Source organism: Ostrea edulis, chromosome 5 (assembly GCF_947568905.1).
Source record: "Ostrea edulis chromosome 5, xbOstEdul1.1, whole genome shotgun sequence".
NCBI classification, from domain to species: Eukaryota; Metazoa; Mollusca; class Bivalvia; order Ostreida; family Ostreidae; genus Ostrea; species Ostrea edulis.
The window spans coordinates 61,966,452-61,989,303 of NC_079168.1; the positions used below are offsets into that span (position 1 = coordinate 61,966,452).

At 36.1% G+C, this 22,852-nt stretch overlaps 1 protein-coding gene across 7 annotated transcripts in view; it reads left to right on the forward strand.

Annotated features, from left to right (window-relative positions):
- The window catches only part of LOC125648862 (transcriptional repressor protein YY1-like), an 89,266-nt gene that overhangs the window by 48,067 nt on the left and 18,347 nt on the right, over positions 1-22,852 (forward strand). For 2 of the 7 annotated variants that reach the window (XM_048875886.2, XM_048875891.2), the window contains 2 exons: positions 11,870-11,920; positions 20,844-20,879. In XM_048875886.2, the coding sequence (XP_048731843.2) occupies positions 11,870-11,920; positions 20,844-20,879 (87 nt within the window). Of the gene's footprint in view, positions 1-8,718; positions 8,865-11,869; positions 11,921-17,848; positions 17,935-18,048; positions 19,755-20,843; positions 20,880-22,852 lie in introns of those variants that run through there. The other 5 variants (XM_048875890.2, XM_056165027.1, XM_048875889.2 and 2 more) reach the window with 4 other exon arrangements.

Genomic DNA, 22,852 nt, shown 5'->3' on the forward strand with positions numbered 1-22,852 from the left:
TCATTTAAGCAATACCTCCCGGCTAAACCTACGAAATTTGGCATCAAAGTGTGGGAACGAGCTTCACCTCAAAATGGCTACTGTCATGAGTTCCAAATTTATACGGGGAAAGTAGAGGGTGGATCAGTAGAGGAAGGCCTTGGATCAAGGGTTGTTAAAGATCTGGCGAGGAAAATCATACTCAAAGGACACCATGTGTATGTGGACAATTTCTTTTCTTCGCCAAAGCTTTTTACAGATTTATATGCTGAGGACGTGTATTGTTGTGGGACAGTTCGAGCCAACAGAAAAGGGATGCCTGAATCCATCAAAAGCTGCAAATTCAAAAACAGAGGCGACTACAAAATAATGCAGAAAAATGAATTGTGTGCTACTGCATGGAAAGACAAGAAAACTGTGTTTTATCTGTCCACTAACTGTGATCCCGAAGAGAAAATTCATGTTCGGCGTAAGCAAAAGGATGGGACAGTGATGGAGGTTCCATGCACAGTCATAGGACAACTCTACAATCGATACATGTTTGGCGTTGACCGTGCAGATCAGTTGAGGATGCAGTACTCAACGTCCAGGAAGTCCAAGAAATGATGGAAATATCTTCTTTGGTTTCTGGTGGACCTGTGTGTTGTAAATGCGTTCATCTGCATGAAGGAGTCAGCAAATCATCGTATTTCAACAAAAAGTGGCAGACAAGTGTCCAGGACCCAGCTGAGCTTTAGAATGCAATTGAGCCGACATCTTATTGGAAGATTCAGAGGATCAAGAAAAAGAAAAGCCCAGTCAAATATTGACAATGCAGGCGTTGCTCACTGGCCCATGAAAAATGAAAAAAGAGGAAAATGTAAACAGTATGCCTCAGAAAACAAGAGACATGAAGTCTATATTAAATGTAAGCAGTGCAAAATTTTTCTGTGCATTGACAACAACTGCTTTGAAAAATGGCATGTCAAAAACATGTAAAATTGTCTTTCAAAAATGAAAAACTGTCCAGAAATATGTCAGTGAACATGAAAACATTCATGAATTTGAATAATCACAGCTAAATATCTTGTTTATTACTGGTAATAAATGAATTAATTTTATACTAGTGTGTAGATAAATATCTCCTCTACATTTTTTGTTCTACATGTGTTAATAAAATAAAATATGATAAGATAATGAGCAATATATGTGTCCACTGCTGCATTGTGTCTTCATTCCCACATGGTTAGAAATTATCTCTGGCTATCTACAGACACTGTATGCAAATGAAACAAAAAGAATGGGTGAAGCTTTATTTTTGTCATTATTTAATCATTTTAATCCTCAAAATTAAGTGTAAATGTAAATATATTGTATTGTCAATATGTATTGCAAATCGTCTCTCTGTATTGTGATAGGTATCGAATGGAAATTTTCAAAACGATACCCAGCCCTAGTTTTCTGAGGGGCCGGTTTGAAGAAGTTTCACTGTATGAACAAGGGGGACATAAATTGTAAATTTCAGGATCCCAGCACCCCTGGGGCCTTAATGGTGGGGCAAAGACCGCCCAGAATTGACCAATTTTCAAAAATCTTCTTCTCAAGAACCACATGTTTAAAAAAAAACTTAAATGCATTGTGATATAGAGCAGGAAGGCCTCTACCAAAATTGTAAATTTCATGATCCCCGGGGTAGGGGTTCTGACCCCAGGGTGGGGCCAAACTTAGTATATAGTGTTTATGTTTGAGTTTGCTAATACTGTAGAAAATCTAAATGCATACTAAGGAATAGCAGAAAAAGATGTACAAAGAATGGGGAATTTCACAACCCAGGGTTTTGACTCTAGGATGCAGAGCTGCCAACCCTCACGATTTTGGCGTAAGGCTTACGATTTTAGGGCCAAAAATACGACTTCCGATTTCACTGTACATCTTCCGATTTTCGCTTATTTGACATTTCAAAATTTTTAGAGCTGTCCGTCATTGGTTTTTAGCTCACCTGAGCTGAAAGCTCAAGTGATCTTTTCTGATCGCTTTTTGTCCGTCATCTGTCTGTCCGTCTGTAAACTTTTCACATTTTCGACTTCTTCTCCAGAACCACTGGGCCAATTTCAACCAAACATGGCCAAAAGCATCCTTGGGTGAAGGGCTTTCAAGTTTGTTCAAATGAAGGGCCATGTCCCTTTCAAAGGGGAGATAATCGCAAAAATAGGGTGGGGTCATTTAAAAATCTTCTTAAATTTATCTGAAAGCTTCCTGACATATTGCAGATTCAAGTTTGTTCAAATCATGGCCCCCGGTGGTAGGATGGGGCCACAAGGGGGGATCAAAGTTTTACATACAAATATATAGGGGAAATCTTTAAAAATCTTCTTCTCAAGAACCACTGAGTCAGAAAAGCTGATTTTTACATGAAAACTTTCTGACATAGCGCAGATTCAAGTTTGTTCAAATCATGGCCCCCGGGGATAGGATGGGGCCCCGGAGGGGGGGGGGGGTCAAAGTTTTACACACAAATATATAGGGAAAAACTTTAAATACCTTCTTCTTAAAAACCACTAAGCCAGAAAAGCTGAGATTTACATGAAAGCTTCCTGACATAATGCAGATTCAAGTTTGTTCAAATCATGGGCCCCGGGGGTTGGATGGGGCCACAATAGGGGATCAAAGTTTTACATACAAATATAAAGGGAAAATCTTTAAAAATCTTCTTCTCAAGAACCACTGAGTCAGAAAAGCTGATTTTTACATGAAAACTTTCTGACATAGTGCAGATTCAAGTTTATTCAAATCATGGCCCCCGGGGGTAGGATGGGGCCACGGGGGATCAAAGTTTTACATACAAATATATAGTTAAAATCTTTTTCTCAATAACCACTGAGTCAGGAAAGCTGATATTTGCAAGAAAACTTTCTGACATAGTGCAGATTCAAGTTTGTTCAAATCATGGCCCCCGGGGCATAGGATGGGGCCACAAGGGGGAGGGGGGGTCAAAGTTTTACATACAAATATAGGCAAAAGCTTTAAAAATCTTCTTCTCAAGAACCATTGGGCCAAAGAAGTTGACATTTACATGAATGCTTTCTGACATAGTGTAGATTCAAGTTTGCAAAGGGTAATTTGGGCCATAATAGGGACTAAGGTTTTCCATGCAAATATATATGGAAAGTCTTCAGATATGGGCCAAGGTAACACAGGTGAGCGATGTGGCCCATGGGCCTCTTGTTACTTTTATAATAAGCAAGCTATAGTCGTTACTACGCTTGTTTGCATAATCTATATCTATATAGAGTCTCGTTCATTTTAATGCTTTAAAATAAACAATATGGCAGCTGCTACTAAATGTAAAGCATGTGTTGATGGAAATAACAACAATACTCCCCCAAAGAAGAAAACCTAATGGAGCTAGAAATTCGAAAACAATATGCAAGTACACTGTAAACATCTATTAGTAAACTAGTCATTTGTACTAATTGTGCTATCCTGTCTAAATAAAAGAATTTATTATTATTATTAGTCCGGCAGCCTGGTCACCATACCTTGAAATTGCGTCAATACAATGTTTTTTGGTGAATTCATATTGAAGACATGTTTGTAATGGAAAATCAAATTGATGCTGGTTTGGCACCGTTGAGTATTTAATGTTACGGGGGGTTCTTTTTGATGACGTCACAATAGTTGTAAATCAGTATTCTAACATGGTTTCCTCTAGCTTTGATGGCAACTAGCTGTTGTTACAACATCTTTCTAGCACACAATTAGCTCCATTTGGTATTTTAAATATTTAAGAGGCTGAATGTTAGAATGTGCATGGATGACGTCATAAAGGACGTTTTTCTCAATATGTTAATATTTACAGCGGTACATCATTTGCATTTGCGATATTATTAGATTGGAATTACGTTTGGATTATATTTACATATATACAAAGCTACAGCTGTACATCGTTTGTGTATCAAGTTGAAATAATGTTTTGGTTATTCCGAGGCAACTGCTTTCGTAAGTTCATTTAGGCATTCATTTGTGCCATCACAGTTACAAAACAAAGTACAGGGTAATTTTGAACGGCTACACCTGCACCTTATGGTTCTGCACGGACCTTCACCACTGCAGTTACATTTAATCAATTTCATGACGCTCTCTGGGGCCAATGGAATGCCATCTGGGACTGTAGTGGGAAGAAGAGTCTTAGAGGATTCGTCTCGTATATATCCATACTCTTGGGGATCGAGATTAGGTGGATCAAGTGATGTAGCTTGTTTCCAAATTGCTGTTTGAAGATGGGCTCGCTTGACGTTTTAAACGAACGCCTCTGTTGATGGTGGAAGCGTCTGGATCTTGGGAGCTGTAGTGGCACCATTCCCAAACTTGGTGGTCCAGAGTTTGTACCTGATAATAATAATAATTATTTATTTATTTTATATAGCATTTTTCCGTTAACAAAAAATTAACAGCCCAATAACTCTTAACAATAAAATAATTAGTTTGTACCTGATGCCAGAAATTGTCTTTTCTTTGACTTTGCTGCTGTAGCAGATACCAACAAACTTTGTTGACTGGTCAATGACGTCACAAAGCTGAGCATCAAGGCAACCCAGTGTTGTTAGAGAGTCAGGAAATGCAGTAAGAGTCTTCAGTACAGTTCCTTTACCAACTCCATAGTAGCTTGCAACAGTATCACAGCCAGATAGAGCATGAGCGGCGGGTAAATTAGGAACGATTGGTTGGTGAGCTTTAACAGTGGCTTTAATGTCGATGACTGATCGTTGCTGAATTGGAAAAGTCATGAATAGTGGACATGTAAGGTTTTCCTGTAGATAGTGATAAAGGAGAAGAATAAAGACATCTGTGTCATCAGCAACAACCACGATGGTACCAGATTGACATTTTGCGCACATGACAGCTTGTTGCACTATTATGTTGTCCGCTTCTTCGTGCGATGTTGAAATATCCCTTCTTTGTATGTCAACACCCTTGTAGATCTCAGTAGGGGTGTCACTGCTGCTAGTGATAACCAGCTTGTTTCTTGATGTATGGTTAAGGCAGAATGCTTCATCGTTGATTATATTATTGCAAATTATAGACATCAGCTGTTGTTTATTTGCTGTTACTGTGAGAACAGCTTTCTGTGAAGGAAGTGGCACACTCTCTGTTAACTGATATGGTCTGCTGGCTTCGCATTCTCTAACCTGTCTGGTGACGCTCTTTGTACTGTATTCTTTATATCGGTCAAAGACTAGGTAAACATCACTGTGCTGTAGCTTCCTCTCCAGGAACTTCTTAAAATTCTCCACATAATCAGCAACAACCCCTTTAGCTGGCCAGTGGACAACCCATAAAACCGCAGAGCCATCTAGAACTGTTGCTGAAATTGACGAAAGTGCACATCTTGAAGACGATTCTTTAAAGAGACGATTCTTGAGGTCTGACTTTGACTTACAAATTCTCAATACACCGGAATCATCAAACATTGAAGTTGGAACTGGAGCTAACTCGTGGCTTAAGACATTCTCGATATCAATGTCTCTTGAGCTTGCTTGAATGCCTATAACTCGGCTGTAAATTACTGTAGTATCAAATATCTTCTTTGTTCCAATTTTGATATGCTTCTTGCTATCTGAGATAGTTGTGACTCGCTTGGAAATAGTGTCGTTGAACTTTTTTGTCCAACCACTCTCGAACTCTTGCATCTGCTTGGTACCAATTGCTACTGCGTTGTGGACATTTACGGTGTCGTTTGCGATCTGACCACTCACAATGTTCAAAAGAGAAGGAGGGTGAGATGCAGGATCAAGGGGATCAACACACAACTCAATCTTTTTGGAAAGATTTTCTCTGTCAGCTCCGTCTGACTAAATCCTCGACTTTGTTTCTTCTTTGTGATAAAGTTGACATGTATCTTGCTCGTTAGATATAAGATTTGCAGTATCTTTTTCCAGTTTACAGCAAACATGTAGACCAAGGGCCCATGTCTTCAGCGTTTCTGGCTTTAATGTTAAACCAATGATGCCACCAGGCCCGTGACCATAGCGCATGAAAGTCGTCTCAATATACATATCACTCCATATGCCGTTCCACAGTCCTGGATTGTGGTGCATAACATGTTGACCCTTCATGAAGCTTGATAGTACTTCTCCTTGTAAAGACTCCATTGATCGAAGGTAATAGAGGCCATATCTGGCATAATTGACGTGGCTTGAAGCTAAAAAGTATGGGAGCATTCCTCTCACTGCAACAAGATGCCATGGCCAGTCACCTTCCCGCTCAGCCCTTACGTAGAGCATCATTAAAAATACAGCCTTAATAAAACAGTCCACCCAGAGCTTGGATGTTTTGCTTTTTCTTGCTGCATTGTCAAGATGTGCTAGAAGATCTTCCATGCTGGTTACATCTTCACGATTGATGATGTTTCTCAATAACTCCTCAGCTACCAGCCTCATTGCTCTGACATTTTGTGGAAACTTTTTGCCTATCAGCATTTTCGATACACCGGCAAACGTGCTTGATAAAATTTCAGACAGGCCAGAACCTCCCATGAGTGATCCGATTGCACCCACAAAACTCATGAGCATGTGCATTCCTCCAAGTCGTAAAATAACGTCGGAGATATCGTTTGGATAAGCCCATTTTACGTCGACAGCTACCTTGTAAAGCTGCTGATCGCTGGTAAAGACCACTTTTGCCTGACCTCTTTCGTTGGTTAATCATTTGGTTTCGTGAAGTGCTGTCATCATTGTGTCAGGGTCGGATGGTGGCATATCAATTAATGGCAAGTATACAGCTTGGGTTTTCGGTTTCAAAGCCTGTCCCTGTTCTCTCACTAACGAGGTATTGAAACCATTGAATTCTGGACAATTGTCATCACTATTAATTGCGCTCAAAAACAAAAAATCGAGTTCCTTTGCTCTTTTTTTTTTGAAATTATGCAGCTACAGAGAACTTTGAGTGGTGGCACGGATTTCTTTGCGCAATTATCTGGCTTGGGTACTCTCTTTGGTCCTTGGTAACGCTGAATTGGAAGGTCAAAATCAATTTGTTGGGACATATCTGCCTTTGATATTCTGGGAATTGTTTCTGGGGTGTCTTGATTTTCAACTGGAGTACTTTGTACCTGCTTAATGAGCATCGCTAGGGAGTGTGTTTTCATCTTCCCATTCTGAGATATGTCTGCATCGAAATATCTACAATAGACTGTATAAGTCCACCTTCACCTTCATGTATCCCACTGAGCTGTATATGGTTTGTTGCTGCCAAGGCTGCTGATTTCTTGAATCGAAGGACCTCGTCATATGAACAAGTGACTCCAAATTGATACATTTGGTTAATCAATGACTTAGAGTCTCTGATTAAATTCCCGAGAGCGATTTGAAGATTTGTGGGGTTATTGGAAAGGATACTAGTAACTATATTGCCTATCAAAAGCGCTGGTAGCGTGTACTTCATGTTTGGTGATAACTTCCATAGAAGATCCATTAGAGTCGAACTTTTAGAATTTGAAATGTTTTCCTTTGTAATTCTTATGCTGTATCGAGATTTATCTACGCAGATCTCTTTAATTTCGCTCGTTATCGTCTTAGCAAGTTTATCAGTCAGAATACTTAGCTCGTCTTCATCTGAGTCGTTCACCAGATTAAGCAGGGCTGAGGCATTTTTTCTGAAAACAATAAGACTAGCCAGACCCGATGATGAAAGAACAGCTATATTATCTCCAAAATTATCTCTAATCTTTTGAAGAAGCGACTTTCTAACTAGATCTTTCCCCCCCCCCCCCCCCCCCCCCCCCCCCCCCCATACTTCTCATATAGATGCCATATCTGTAACGAGTTCCAAATTTGTGAATTATTTTTTGACATCTCATTTATGACATAATCCAAGGCTGAGTCACTATTTTTCTTTGCTTCTAGACCCGTATTTGCAGCGGCATTGATAGACCGCGCCGACATAAAGCTTGTCATACAATCCACATGGTATCTTCCATCTGCTTCATGCAAGTCACTTAGGGCACCCTCAACACGATTTCTAACTTGATGTGCTTGCTCATCATCTCACTTTATATATGTGTCTAAAATTGACTCCTTGAAAGTTTTCTGCCTTGATCTTGTTGCAGTTCTGCATAATACTGCCTTCCTCCAGCGATTAGGATTTTTTTTTTGTCTCTTTGTAGCTGACAGACTTCTCCACAAAAAATACAATGTTCTTTAAATTGAAAACTGGAAGTACTTGAACGACGTCTTTTCTTGGGTATAGGAGCTGCTTCATTGACCAAACCGCTACGTTTCTTGTGTCGTTTTAGATGTTCTGCCGAAGTATAACTAGACACACAGTTTCTATGACATTTCAATTTTAAGCTACTATCATATTTAAGCTTTGCTTCAAGCTCTGTATGAGCCCCGTCTTCATATTCTTTGCTGTACTTTATGATCGTCTCGATGCGAGTAGGGCCTACTTCTCTTAGATGTTCTGAGTTATCGCAGTTAAACTTCCATTTAAAGAAACACTCATGGTCCATATTGTTTCTTTAAGGATACTAAAGTGGTTTAGTAAAGTGGGCCCAGCTAGATTGTCCTCACTTTAAACACTTTAACTTACAAGATTGTGCTAAGACATCGAACTGCACTGAGCGGCAAAATTCATGTCAAAAAGCTTCGAAAGAAGCTGAACGCAATAAAAAACTAACTCAAATAGATGTGCCTACTGCATTTTAGAGCATTTCATATTCTTATCTTTGATAGTACCAGCAATTTGAACTTATATTTTCAGTTTATAAAAGCACGAATACTTACAGTTCATTGAAAGAAGAATTCGAGCCGCCATCTTGGATTGGAAATGATGAGTGGGGCATAGGTACTAAACTAAAGCTAATAAAAACTAATGCAACAAAACCGCCACATTGATCGTATTTTTAGGTAATAAATACTTTTATTCTCTTTTTTATTAATAAAAAAAACAATTTATTGAAGTAAATATCAAAACATTTAGGCTTTAAAGTACATTTTATGGAAAAACCACCACAGGAAGCCCAACCGCTCGTTTCAAAATTTATTAAATGGTCAATATTTCAAAATGCTCAAAGGTGCCAAAGTGGCATCAAGCATATTATTAAAGCCCTCACCCCATAGGACAATAATACACCAAAATTCATTGTATGGACACACTTTCCTGCTTAGCTGGAAAATCAGCGTTTGGCTGCCGGACTATATTCGTTTCAAAGTCAGAAAGGGGGAGTTTGTATACGTGTACAATCTGTTTGACAAACTTCAACATTTCTCACGACGGCGAAAATGACATAAAAAAAACTTGCCAGAATAACTGATTCAGTAACTAAAATTATATATATATAAAAACTTGCCAGTATAACTGACACAGTAACTGTAAAATTATGCAATATACTAATGTAACAATATTTTTTACCCAAGTTTTAGAAAGTAAAATCAATAAAAGATGTATTTGATCTTTTGCAGTTGTAAAATGTATAACAATTAGTATGTCTAAATTCATTAAATTTGGAATTGAAATGTGCCTAAAATTGCTCAGGTTACATGTTTATTCATAAAAAAAATCTCCAGCGGCAGTGACCCCCACTTTACTATTTTCCATTTTATAATGTTGGCAGCTCTGAGGATGGGTCCAAATTAGTCATATCTTTTAATGTTTTAATATTAATACACCTATTGTATTATGTGATGCCTTTCATCAATGTATGCACTTATGAGGGCATTGAAGTTGTAAGAACACATCTTGTTTCTGTCCCCCACCGCAACGCGGAAGGGGACATAGAAATAACGGTGTCCGTCTACCGTCCCACTTCACCTTGTGGATGCAAACTCCTCAGAAACCACCCAACGGATTTTGTTCATATTTTGTAGGATTGTTAGTCACCATGTGTAGTTGATCATATTACACCGCCATTTTGATTCGACAATTTTTACAGGAGTTATGGGACTTTGTTAAATTTGTACATGCTACACTATAGGAACACTTTGTGGAAGCAACTTTTCAGAAACCGCTGAATTGATTTTGTTAATATTTTGTAGGATTGTTAGTCACCATCTGTAGTTGATCATATTACACTGCCATTTTGATTCGATAATTTTTACAGGAGTTATGGGACTTTGTTGAAATTGTACATGCTACACTTTAGGAACAATTTGTGGACACAACTCCTCAGAAACCGCTCAATGGATTTCGTTCAAATTTTGTAAGATTGTTAGCCACCATATGTAGTTGATCATATTGTGCCGTCATTTTGATTTGACAAATTTTACAGGAGTTATGGGACTTTTGTGCTTCAACTTTTTTTTTTTTGCGGCGGGTGGGGACATGGCTACGTGTAGCAATCTTGTATAATTTTGCTGAATGTTAGAATTTAGCTTAGATATTCAGAACAGGAATTTTTTTCTAGATTTCATAGCCCTTGGGAGTAGTGATAATTTTTCACTAGTACTTGGGTGACCAATAAGGCCTGTGGGCCTTTTAATTGTTAGCTCAAGTGAGCTTTTCTGATCGTCTGTTGTCCGTGGTCTGTCCGTAAACTTTTTACATTTTCAACTTCTCCAGAACCGCTGGGCCAATTTCAACCAAACTTGGCAAAAAGCATCCTTGGGTGAAGGGCTTTCAAGTTTGTTCAAATGAAGGGCCGTTTCCCTTCAAAAGGGAGATAATCACAAAAATGCAAATATAGAGTGGGGTCATTTAAAAATCTTCTCAAGAACCACAGGGCCAGAAGAGCTGAAATTTACTTGAAAGCTTCCTGACATAGTGCTGATTAAAGTTTGTTAAAATCATGTCCCCTGGGGGTAGGATGGGGCCACAATAGGGGATCAAAGTTTACCTAGAAATGTATAGGGAAAATCTTTAAAAATCTTCTCAAGAACCACTGACATTTACATGAAAGTTTCCTAACATAGTGCAGATTCAAGTTAGTTAAAATCATGGGCCCTGGAGGTAGGATAGGGCCAGAATAAGGGATCAAAGTTTTACATGCAAATATATAGCGAAAATCTTTGAAAATCTTCTCAAGAACCATTGGGCCAAAGAAGTTTACATATGCCTGAAACCTTCCTGACATAGTGCAGATTCAAGTTTTCGAAAATCATGGCCCTTGGGGTTAAGATTGGACCACGATAGGGGATCAAAGTTTTACATACAAATATAATGGGAAAATCTTTAAAAATCTTCTTCTCAAGAACCACTGAGCCAGAAAAGCTGAGATTTACATAAAAGCTTCCTGATATTGTGCAGATTCAAGTTTATTAAAATCATGGCCCGGGGGTTTAGGATGGGGCCTCAATATGGAATCAAATTTTACATTACAAATATAATGGGGAAAATGTTTTTCTCAAAAACCTCTGGACTAGGCAAGTACAAATTTACATGAAAGCTTCCAGACTTAGTGCAGATTCAAGTTTGTTAAAATCATGATCCCTGATGGTAGGATGGGTCCACAATAGGGGATCAAAGTTTTACATTCAAATATATAGGGAAAATCTATAAAAATCTTCTTCTCAAGAACTACTAGGCCAGAAAAGTTTACATATGCATGAAAGCTTCCTGACATAATGTAGATTCAGGTTTGTTAAAATCATGGCCCCTGGGGGTAGGATGGGGCCCTCAACAGGGGATCAAAGTTTTACATACAAATGTATCGAGAAAATCTTTAAAATTTTCTTCTCAAGAACCATTTAGCAAAAGAAGTTGACATTTACATGAAAGCTTACTGACATAGTGCAGATTCAAATTTGTTACAATTATAGTTGGGGCCACAATATGTATCAAAGTTTTACATGCGAATATATAGGGAAAATCTCTAAATATGGGCCAAAGTGACTCAGGTGAGCCATGGGCCTCTTGTTATCAATTATGAAAGTTTCCCGAATATTCAACACTACTTTACAGCTTTTTGTATTTTCAGCAATGTGATATCAGTACAGCTAGGAAGTGACAGCAACAGTAGTGTAGACCTGTAAGTATTGGGGTCATTAATGGATTGGGTCGATAATGGGTCATTCCCAGTGAAGTTGCGGAAGCTAGCTACATAGCAACAATTTTGATTTTGAATATTTGTATGAATCGAATGCACCCCCTCCTCCAATTGGAATTGGAAGAGAAATACACCATTGAATATTTAGGAATGTTAAGAAAATCCCTCTAAAGGGTAGTGTAGATTCCTATATATATTCGAAGAAATTATGTAATTCTGTGAGAAGGATCACTCATATTTTTATGTTGCCAATGCAAAAACTTGATCAAAAGATCGTTCACAATTCATGTTCTCGCTATTTAACGTCTATAAGTCATTTCACAATATTTAGTACTCTTGTAAAATAATTAAGGAATTTACAGTAAGTCTGATGAGCAAGTTTTTTTCAAAGAACCATTGGTTTTCTAGAAAAGTTTTATCTTGCCTGAGCTGTAGGCTCGTGTGAGGATTTGTCTATTTGTCATAAACTTTTCTTTTATGGAACCACTTTGTCAATATTGACACATACTATTCTTAGCTAAAGGGATTCAAACTTTCCTAAGGAGAGATGATTTGCAAATAGAGAGGAACATTATAAAAATCTCTCCAAGAACCACTGTAACAGAAAAGCCATAACTTGTATAGAAGAAGCTGTGTTGTATAATGAAATTTCAAATTCGTTCAAACCAAATTTGTTCACACCCCATGTTGACCCTATGGGTCCTGTCAGGGCCTCAAGAGAGGTGTAAAAGTTTCGGTAGGAGGTGTACAGTGTATTAGTGGGTTAAAGTTTTACATTGGAATTGCAGGAAGGGGGGATTGATTTGTTCTCAGGAGCAACAATGTTTCTGATTAAGGTAGTGACGGATAGCAACCACGTGATCAGTAAAAATTGTGATACCTTGTGATACGGAATTCCTTACTTCATCATAGAATAGTTGAAAAACAAAAAGGGGTTCCGAAAGTGTTTTGTTGCTGTGACTGACTCGCCTAGAGAAAATCAGCACATACCACTTAAGTACACATCAGTGTCTGTAATAATGGTAGATCAAATGTTTCATCTGTGTGAAACTTTTTGCCAAACGTAATGTTAAACCAACCACCAATCCATGTACATTGATGCGCTACGTAAACAAAGTTGTTGATTGATGCATTGTAACGTCCGAGTGCTGCATGCTGCGAGATTAAATACTGTTTATACAGTCATTGAGAGGCTAAACAAAGTTTCTTGCAAGAAGAGGAATTTGGTGGACGCATTCAACTTGGACAACGAAATCATAGTTTCGTTTGGTGAGTGAAAAAAAAAATGCCATAAATTTGTATTCAAAAGTTCAACTCACATTTCCTCTGCTATTTCACAACGTGATTTATAATAACATCTGTAAGTGTAAACACACGACATACAGTAGATGTATTAGTCTAGTCAATCTAGCTCAAAAATGAGCAAAACCTCAAACTAATTGCAACAGAATTGAAATTTTGATTATTCATGCAAGAAAACACATGCAAACAACATATTAAAAATCGGCTTTTGTATTTCCATGGGAAAATTGGAATTTTGGGGTAAAAGGATGTGTTTTTTCATGAAAATTGCTAAAAACTGGAAATTGAAGAAAATGTCCATTTTATGTAACATACAGTAAAAATAAGTTTCATATCTCAAATTTCAACCTGGAAATGTTCGATTAATTTTTTTTTACAGCAGAATATATTCTTTCCTTGACTGTAATTTTTGGGTAAAATCTTGCTTTTTTGAATATAATTGTTAAAGATTGAAATTTTAAGAAGAAAACCCACATTTTGTCATACATTTGAGTCTACCAATAAAAAATTGAAGTTAGGATTTATTTTAAAAACTGCTCAACAAGTAAGATATATAGATTATTGGCAATATATATGAAAAATACCATTTTAGTTAGGAAAACCTACCTTTTTCTAAAACAAAAATAGTGAAAAACTGGAAATGATAGGAAATGACTGTTTTATAGAAGAGATGACATTGATCTTATAAATTTAAGAATAAAACGTCCAAATGCACAACTAAACTTTTCTGCACCAAAATTTATTTTCCCTTGCCGAATTTTGGGCTGAAATCTTTATTTTCCAACAAAAATCGTTAAAAACTGGATTTTGGAAGAAAATACTTTTTCCTGTCCATTAGGCATATATGAGTTACCACATGAAGATTTGTTCTCTCAGTTCAATTTTACACTTCCACTATGTACAGTTCACGACAATGCTTTTTTTTTTTTTTTTTAAAGAAAAGAAAGAAAAAAGAGGAGGGAGGGCAACCAATCTGTCTAAAATTCGTCCTCTGTACGTAAAAATTTATCAACTTTGCATGTAATGATAAAAGGTGTAGAGCCATTATTGCTACGTGCCTGATAATTATATAAGTGATCATTTGAGTAATTGCAGTACAGTTCAGTCCATGTATTTACAAGTACAACGGCTAGTATCACAATTTGCCTTGCATTTACAGCGAAAAACGTTCAAAAGTTTATCTGGCGTGACTTGTAATTTAGTTTTAACGGATACAAGAATTGCTGAAAGCAGTGATAAGCCCCAATTCGAAGGATCCAAATTAATCATTTCTTTAGTCCACTCTATGACTTAAAAAATCCTTGCAGTGCTCCTTTACTGCAACTGTAGTTAGTAGTTAGTGGCAATGACTGAACTTATAAAAATGATATTGTATTAGACAATTCTTCACATAGCAAATCTCCTATAAGTGTCTCTATGGTATTCCATCGTACAAAGTCGATATGACATCGACACCAGAATATATTTTTTTCTCTATGAAATCCTCATATAGGAAGGTGAAGATAACGAACAGTGATCCATCTCGTAACTCCTATAAGCAATACAAAATAGAGAGGTGGGCAAACACGGACCCCTGGATATACGAGAAGTGGGATCAGATGCCTATGGGCTATAAGGAGTAAGCACCCCCTGTTGACCGGTTACACCCGCCGTGAGCTCTATATCTTAATAAGGCAAACGGAGTTACCCTTATTCAATATCATTGTGCCAAAAACGGCCTAACAATCTACATGTATATGAAACAAGTCAGACAGATTTGACCCAATGATAGGTTGTATTGGCAAAGTAGATTGTTATAACGACCATATAATTCGCGAAATGCTGACTTTAAACGAAACAGTTGAAACCCCTTCACCATCAACTTGTTTGTCAGTAGCCTGCCTTCATTTAAAAACTAATCATATACAGAATTTTTTCGCGATTTGTCTATATTTTGACATTCCATTGCTTTCTTAAGTATACAGGACCTGTTCCGATGCTGAACATTCTTGACGTTGTGTCGCATCCTGTGAATGCATGTAGAAAGGGAAAGGATTGACAAACTTCGTTTCCTAGAAAGACGTCTGGTTCTAACGATATTCTTAACTTATATTAGGGGCAAGATCAAAAATTCAACATCTCACAAAAAACTAAGTTCACATAGTTTTCACCAAGAACCAACCCCCAACCCCCCGCCCCTTTAAAACAATAATATGACAAATGTTGAAACTAATCGAATAACAAGAAAAGAAACATACGATTATAAATAACACTCTGTATACCTTTTCTACTGTTTATTCACAAATGAAAGTGAACATTAAATCTATTAAATGTTCATTAATATGTTTTAAATATTATGTGGTATTCAACAGTCGCTTGTCTTTTTTCTTTTTCCACTAAAGTGTAATCGATGTCGGATGACAGAAACTTGCGGGAGTTTTTATTCCCCTCCCCCTAACTAATTGAATTTAAATTTTCATCCGACATTGATTTCGTCCCTTAGGGCAGTTATGTTTATTTCAGATTTCGTTGCTATTTCTGTGCTTTATATATAGACATTTCAAACACAATGTGCATTTTTTATGATCCTCTAAAATTTACGATAAATAACTGTATCCCATTTCCATTCTCAATGATCGTGTGCCAGCGTGGCGAGAATTCCATCGTCATTGAAAACAAGTTTTGTCTTGAATAGATGGTCGGGCGGTCTAGCGCGCTGTTCGCATGCTGCTAGGAGATATGGTTCCGCAGGTCGTGAGCCCAAGACTAATTAGAAAGAGTAACTTACTCGATTTTACATCAAATCATGATACTAGTATGCGCAAGTGTTTACTTACATTGATTTTTATTAGTCCCCGAGGGTCTCTACAGCCCAGTAGCTAAGTACTTCGTTACTAGCTTGAAAATACGGATGTATATTTAATTGCTGTGATAAAATTTAGAAATTCATTTCAAAATTAAGGATTATCTCCCTCATGCAAACCTCTTATCCTTAGACGAATTTGACTCCATTTTTTGGCACACTGTTTTTCCCTATAATAGCTTTAGCAAGTTTATCGTTATTTCGGATTTCAAACATTTCGGTTGAGCATCACTGAAGAGACATTATTTGTCAAAATGCGCATCTGGTGCATCAAAATTGGTACCGTATAAGTTTTACATTATCAATGTTTTATTATCATTATTATTGCCCATGAATGACTCCCCAAACCTGATTTTGAAAAAGAAAAGCAAAAATACTTTACTTACTTAGTTTTATGAAAGTTTTTAATACAAAACGCTTGCTCAAATGATGAAGATACAAAATAACTGAAACTTTTAACCCGAATGGCTTTCCATACTTTCTTTTTTAACAACCATAATTCCCCCTTGTAAATTGACACTAATTCTTTAAGATTTCATTTATAATTGATTATTCATAACTTCTAAAGTAAATATTGTGTTTTATAATTAAAATTAATTCAGTAGAGAGTCAAACAAAATATTTTGAAGCTTTATTCGCGGAAGTTCCCCGGGAATGGAAGTCGGCAAAGAATATGAGATGCTGAGTAATATTGTATGTATATAGAAGGTCTTAAAATCACCTTTTTAATACAACTGTTAAGCTGTTTAATCGCGTTTTTTATTACATGCACTTTAGATCGTCGTGTATAACTTTATTCCGATGACTGTCACAGTTAAGTTACTCCCCTTTACGTATACGGCATGCCGTAAACACCACAAAATATCGATGGTTTACTAAAACATTTAAGTCTGAATTTTAAATATTTCCCATTGTCCGATTTTGTCCGATTTTTTGTATGTTGTTAATCACGCTTTTGTTTATTTAATTCCGTCGAGTTTGTTTCTGTTGCAATTACTTTGAGGTGATTTGCTAGATTGACTAGACTATATTATTTTGTATGTATATATGTATTCCATGTGTGCTTAAAATATAACTCCCACCTGTGCGTGTAATTGTAAACAAATGTCATGTATATGTATACCACATTTGTAAACATGGGCTCTCACAACTCTTTTATTAAGAAAATATCGTTATGAAAATAACATACCTTGAACTACATGTATAAAAGCGATGAAAAACAAATATCTGTATAGATCTACTATCTAGGGGTATGGGGGAACCGGATAGAAAGGGGGGGGGGGGGGCATGACTGTTGAATTATAATTCCCTAGACTATATAGTATACATTTACTATTACTTTGAAATTTCAGTGACCTAAGAAAAAATATATCAAACCTGAGGTTTCGTGTTTCACACAAACATGTAGGTTGGCAGAACCTTCTTAAAAATAATGTAAATTAATCACAAGTCTGCATATGTCCTCTCATAGGCAAATGCATGCATTGTATACATGTATAAGTAAGATATGTATACTACACATATGTCCTTCTCTTGACCCACATTTTGTAAATAAAACAGATATAATGAGTCTATGGCAGTTTATGAAAACATGTATGTCATCTCATATTGCAATTTACAATTTTGAAACATCAGTGTTTAAATTTTCACTGAATATGTGTTGAGACACAATTTTAAAATTCACATTGTCGGATGCAGTCTAATTACTCAATGGTATAATATAGACCTAACTGTGAAAATATCAATTATGATGATCTTTTTTCTAGGCATCAGCCTGAGGACCAATGGAGGTTAGATAGGACCAGTGCAGGTTGAAGTGGGTTTCAAGTCAACAAGTTTAACAGCAAGAGAGGTAATATATTTTCTTTAGATAAACATCAGACAGCATTTGTAAAGACAATTCTGAGTATATCAGATATTCATCTTTTTTGCTATATTTAATTATATTTATCTATATTTTGAACAGGTACTCCTTTTACAGTGATGATGACATATCCCCTGGACCCCCACAACTCCACAAATTTAAATATGTTTGATCAAGTTACAAAGATTAAAGAACTACTGCAAAATTTGGGACTTGGATGAAAAACATTAATTCACTTGTGAGCTCAGAGCAGTGGATGTTGTACAACATGCTTTAAACTAAATTGTGAATTTAAGGGAAAACAAGTACATGTACTCGTGTATTACATGTACATGCCTTTTGAAAGACAATAATATTGCATAGATGTAAAGGAAATTTCACTGTTGATTATTCTTTCTTAGATGTATTAGTAAAAAAAATTGCACATAATAGAATACCAATTTTATAACTTCAATCAATGTGTTTGAATTTTCCTTGCAATTCAAAAATTTCATAATTGATAATCGGAAGAACTGTATCAATCAATGTTCGGTATAATCAGTATTTACATGTAGTTAAAAAATGTGTATTATTTTTGGGGTTATTTCTTTTTAGTTTTATGCCCGGATATGTGCAACGTACACACATCTAGATATTAGCCAATTAAACCTAACGAGGAATGAAATTTGTTTTCTCTAGCCACAAATGCATATTGGCTTTACTTTTAAGAAAAACAAATCCAGATGTCTGACTTGAGTTTCCCTGGGTTGGGATATACGTATATATATCAAGTTATCAACTAATCTGAGATTCATCTGACTGATAACCCCGCTTTTATATCGAGACATGTGCGTGGGAGATTGAGAGCGGACTCCATATTGAAAAGTGGGACTTCAGCTAATGTCACTGCTTTGCCTACCTTTTACAACTTTATTTCGCTGATCTAGGTAGGATTCAGTTATCGGATGAGTATTCTTTCAAGTTAATCATGACTACTTTGACACCGATTGGAATTTTGTGTGCTGATGCCATGCGCAAAGAAATCAAATGGCAAGGAGGCACCTTAAGTCAAAGTGGTGCTTCATTTGCCAGTGTTAGAGCTTTTTACATGGCAATAGCATCATATTAGTCATGATTAATTTGTAGAATAATCATCCGAAAACTGAATCATTGCGTCTTGGAAAGTAAACCCGGGAAATAATAGCTGGTGTCGCTGAATTCCCACTTTTCAATATGGAGTCCACTGTGACTCACCCCATACATGTCACAATATAAAAGTGGGGTTAACATTCAGAAAAATCTTGGATTAGTTATCAACTAGTGTACGGGTGACAATCGATGATGAAAAATAAAATCTGAATCGAAGAGCCAAAAACGATCGATAATCGATTGTCGGCGATAATCGTTTCATCACTAGTGCATTCAAATCTCTCTCCAATGCAAACGAACATGATGAATAGATTTACCTGCACAGATTTGCAACAGGTGTGCCAACCAATTGGACTTAATATTGAAGTGTGTGAAATGGGAATAGATGTCAACTTAACTTGAAATGATATTTTATTATGAAAATTATAAATACTATGTGTTGTTACCTTTGCATTACCTGTATAATAATCTAGCAATTAATTGAATTATATTTATTGTATTTTCATCAATAAACTTAAAATTTGTCATTTGAACCATATTTATTGTATTTTCATCAATAAACTTATGATTTTTCAGATTAATTACACTTTTTCATTTTACCTGTATTTACCTGCAAATTACTTGCAGTAGACATGAGAAAGTTGGCATTTTACCTCGGTATTATTAAACTTCAGACATTCCTGAACATTTTGGTATGTGATTTGATTATATTACCCTGAAAACCTGCATTATAAAACAATATGCAAAAGCATCTTTCTTTTTTTAATGAGTTCCCCAAAAATATTCAGCTGACAGCACTATTTCTATGTATTTAATACAGCGCTACTAGGGTTAATGACATTACAATGGACTCACTTTATAATATGCTTTATACCAGCCGTGCATTAAAGTCTAGGAGTTTAGCATTTATTCAATATAGTTGAGAATCTAATAGTAAATGGTATTTTGTAGGAAAATTAGCTAGAGTACTCTGCATAATGATGTGACTTTTGTCTTGCAGACACTATGACCAGGTTTCCATCTTGAAATTGTACATCGTGATTTTACCATGTGTTCTCACTATTTATTTCCCCTTTATAATTTTGACAATCCTCAGATGGTGATGAGGACTGTGAGTATTTTTTTTCAGTGTAATTTGCAAATAAAAATCTTTGAACCATATTAAACTCCCCCCCCCCCCCCCCCCCCTTCCGAATTTAGTGTGTCTAATGAAAATGAAATGTGGCTAATGAAAATTGGACGCAATTATCCACATTGGCTAGAGAAAATTATACACTAGCGCTAACACAGTTAACAGATATTCTAAATTTAAACTTGAACCTTTTCAATATTACTACGAGGGGGTATATATGTTTCTAAAATATTGTTTTGTTTAAAACATTCTTTCAAGAACTCAAAAGATCTCGTTAATTGATATGGAAGGGTCATAATGTAATGTAGATTGATATTTTTTCAATCCATGACTGGAGCCAGAGCAGGTCCACAATTAGGGTTTGAGGATTTATACTCTTTAGTGTACCAAATGTATGAGTCTTCATCTCTGTATGAACAAGTTGACTCTGACAGGTAAGCATTGTGGCCCATGGTCATCTTGTTTAGTTTTAACACTGTACTGATATGCTATTATAGTAGAAAGATTCTCCTTGAAATGTGAGGTGTACTATAGCAAGGACCTGTTAGAAATGAACTTGTTATTTATTAAATGACAGGATTGAAAAGGATGCTTACTTGAAGAGATTGAGTAGTGATTGTGTTTCTATTGTTTACAGAAATCAAGCAACAGCCTACCAACTACCCTCTTCACAGTAAGTATACAGGGGTACACTTGTATATCACATCCTCACAAAGTATACAGGGGTACATCACATCCTCACATTAGGTATATAGGGGTAGATTTCATACATCACATTCTCACAGTAAATATACAAGATATCACATCCTGACACAGTAAGTTTACAAGGGTTCATTTGTACATCACATCCTTGCAGTAGGTAGACAGTTGCACATTTTTAAGTCAAAGGAGAAGGTACACTAAGGGTTAATTTTGGCCTATTTTCAAACGTTAGTAATTTTATGCAATAATACTATATAGGGTGTGTACTTTCTATATATAGTAATTATATCCATGTATCGCGTATACTTTTTGTGATATGAAGTAGTAAAGTTGACATGTTTTGTGAGTGCAAGATTTAATGTTGCGTCTTGGATCTGTGTCTGATGACATTTTCTCAATTCTTGTACAGAAAAAAATAGTTTAATACACCTCGTTAATTAAAATGTTTTGGATAATTTTTAAAAAGTCTTTTTAATAACATTATAGAAATGTCATAATCAAACACTAGTTACAATGCATGATTTAACGTTGCGTCTTCTGTGTCTGCATGATGACATTTTCTCAATTCTTATACAGAAAAAAAATTAGTTCAATATACCTTGTTAATTAAAATGCTTTGGATAATATTTTAAGAATTTGTTGATTCACACATACAAAAATTTTTGGTACCAGTAGAAAGATCATGTCAAAAGGAATGCTCATGTACAATAAATATTTACCATTTAGAAGTTATGACCATTGTAAAAAATTAAAAGTAGGTCAAATGTCATGGTCAAAAGGTTTAATACCAACGGAAAGCCCTTGTAACAAGGAATTCTCATGTGAAATATCAAAGCTCTATCACTTACTGTTCAAAAGTTATTAGCAAGGTTAAAGTTTTCAAAAAGTAGGTCGTACTCCAAGATCAAGGTCACAGGGTTAAAAAATATTAGTACCCATGGAAAGGTCTTGTCACAAGGAATACTCATGTGAAATATCAAAGCTCTATCTCTTACTGTTCAAAAGTTATTAGCAAGGTTAAAGTTTTCAAAAATTGTTCAAACTCCAAGGTCACAGGGTCAAAAATGTTGGTACTCACGGAAAGGTTTTGTCACAAGGAATACTCATGTGAAATATCAAAGGTCTATCACTTACTGTTCAAAAGTTATTAGCAAGATTAAAGTTTCAGACAGAATGACAGGACAAAAACAATATGTGCCCGTGCCCCCCCCCCCTCTCCCCCCCCCCCCCCCCCCCCCCCCCCCCCCCCCCCCCCCCCCCCTATCTTCAATCTCGGGGGCATAATAACACGTATTTAAATCAATCATGACCATCAAAAATTTGAAAAGTTAGACCAAGGATGGTTAAATGTGAAGTAGTTAAGGGTCATTCTCAGATATTCAGCAACTTTTATGAACTGAACTTTTGATTTGTAAAGTTGAAGAATTAGCATATTTTCTTTCACAAAACCAATGTTCAATCATTGCTTTTACAAGATTTGAAGCTGAAAAGATAGTTTGTGTTCATACTTTCAAGATATTTTGATTTATTTGGACCCTGTGGAAATGTTATGGACATTACTTCATATCCATTGACATCATTTATTTGTTAAAAAATTACCTATTGAAGTTGTTTGAAACATGTATGAAAATGAAAATGACCATCTCTATTATACTGTGTTTTGAAACAGATTTCTCACTAGTATCTGATTTGGTATTAAGTTAAATTTTGGTGTGGACGTTACTACGAATTTGGCAACTGTACATTTATTTTTTTTCATTAAAGGATAAGGTTTAGTACAGTTTATGTAAGTTATCTCTGAAAGTATTAAAAAATGAGAGATTTTGCATGGAGGAAAGCTTCTGAAGAATACCTATAAATAATAATTTGCCCATATGTTTGGACGTTATCAATTGACAGTTGACAATTTCATCAATGGTAACATCCACAACAATGTACACCAAG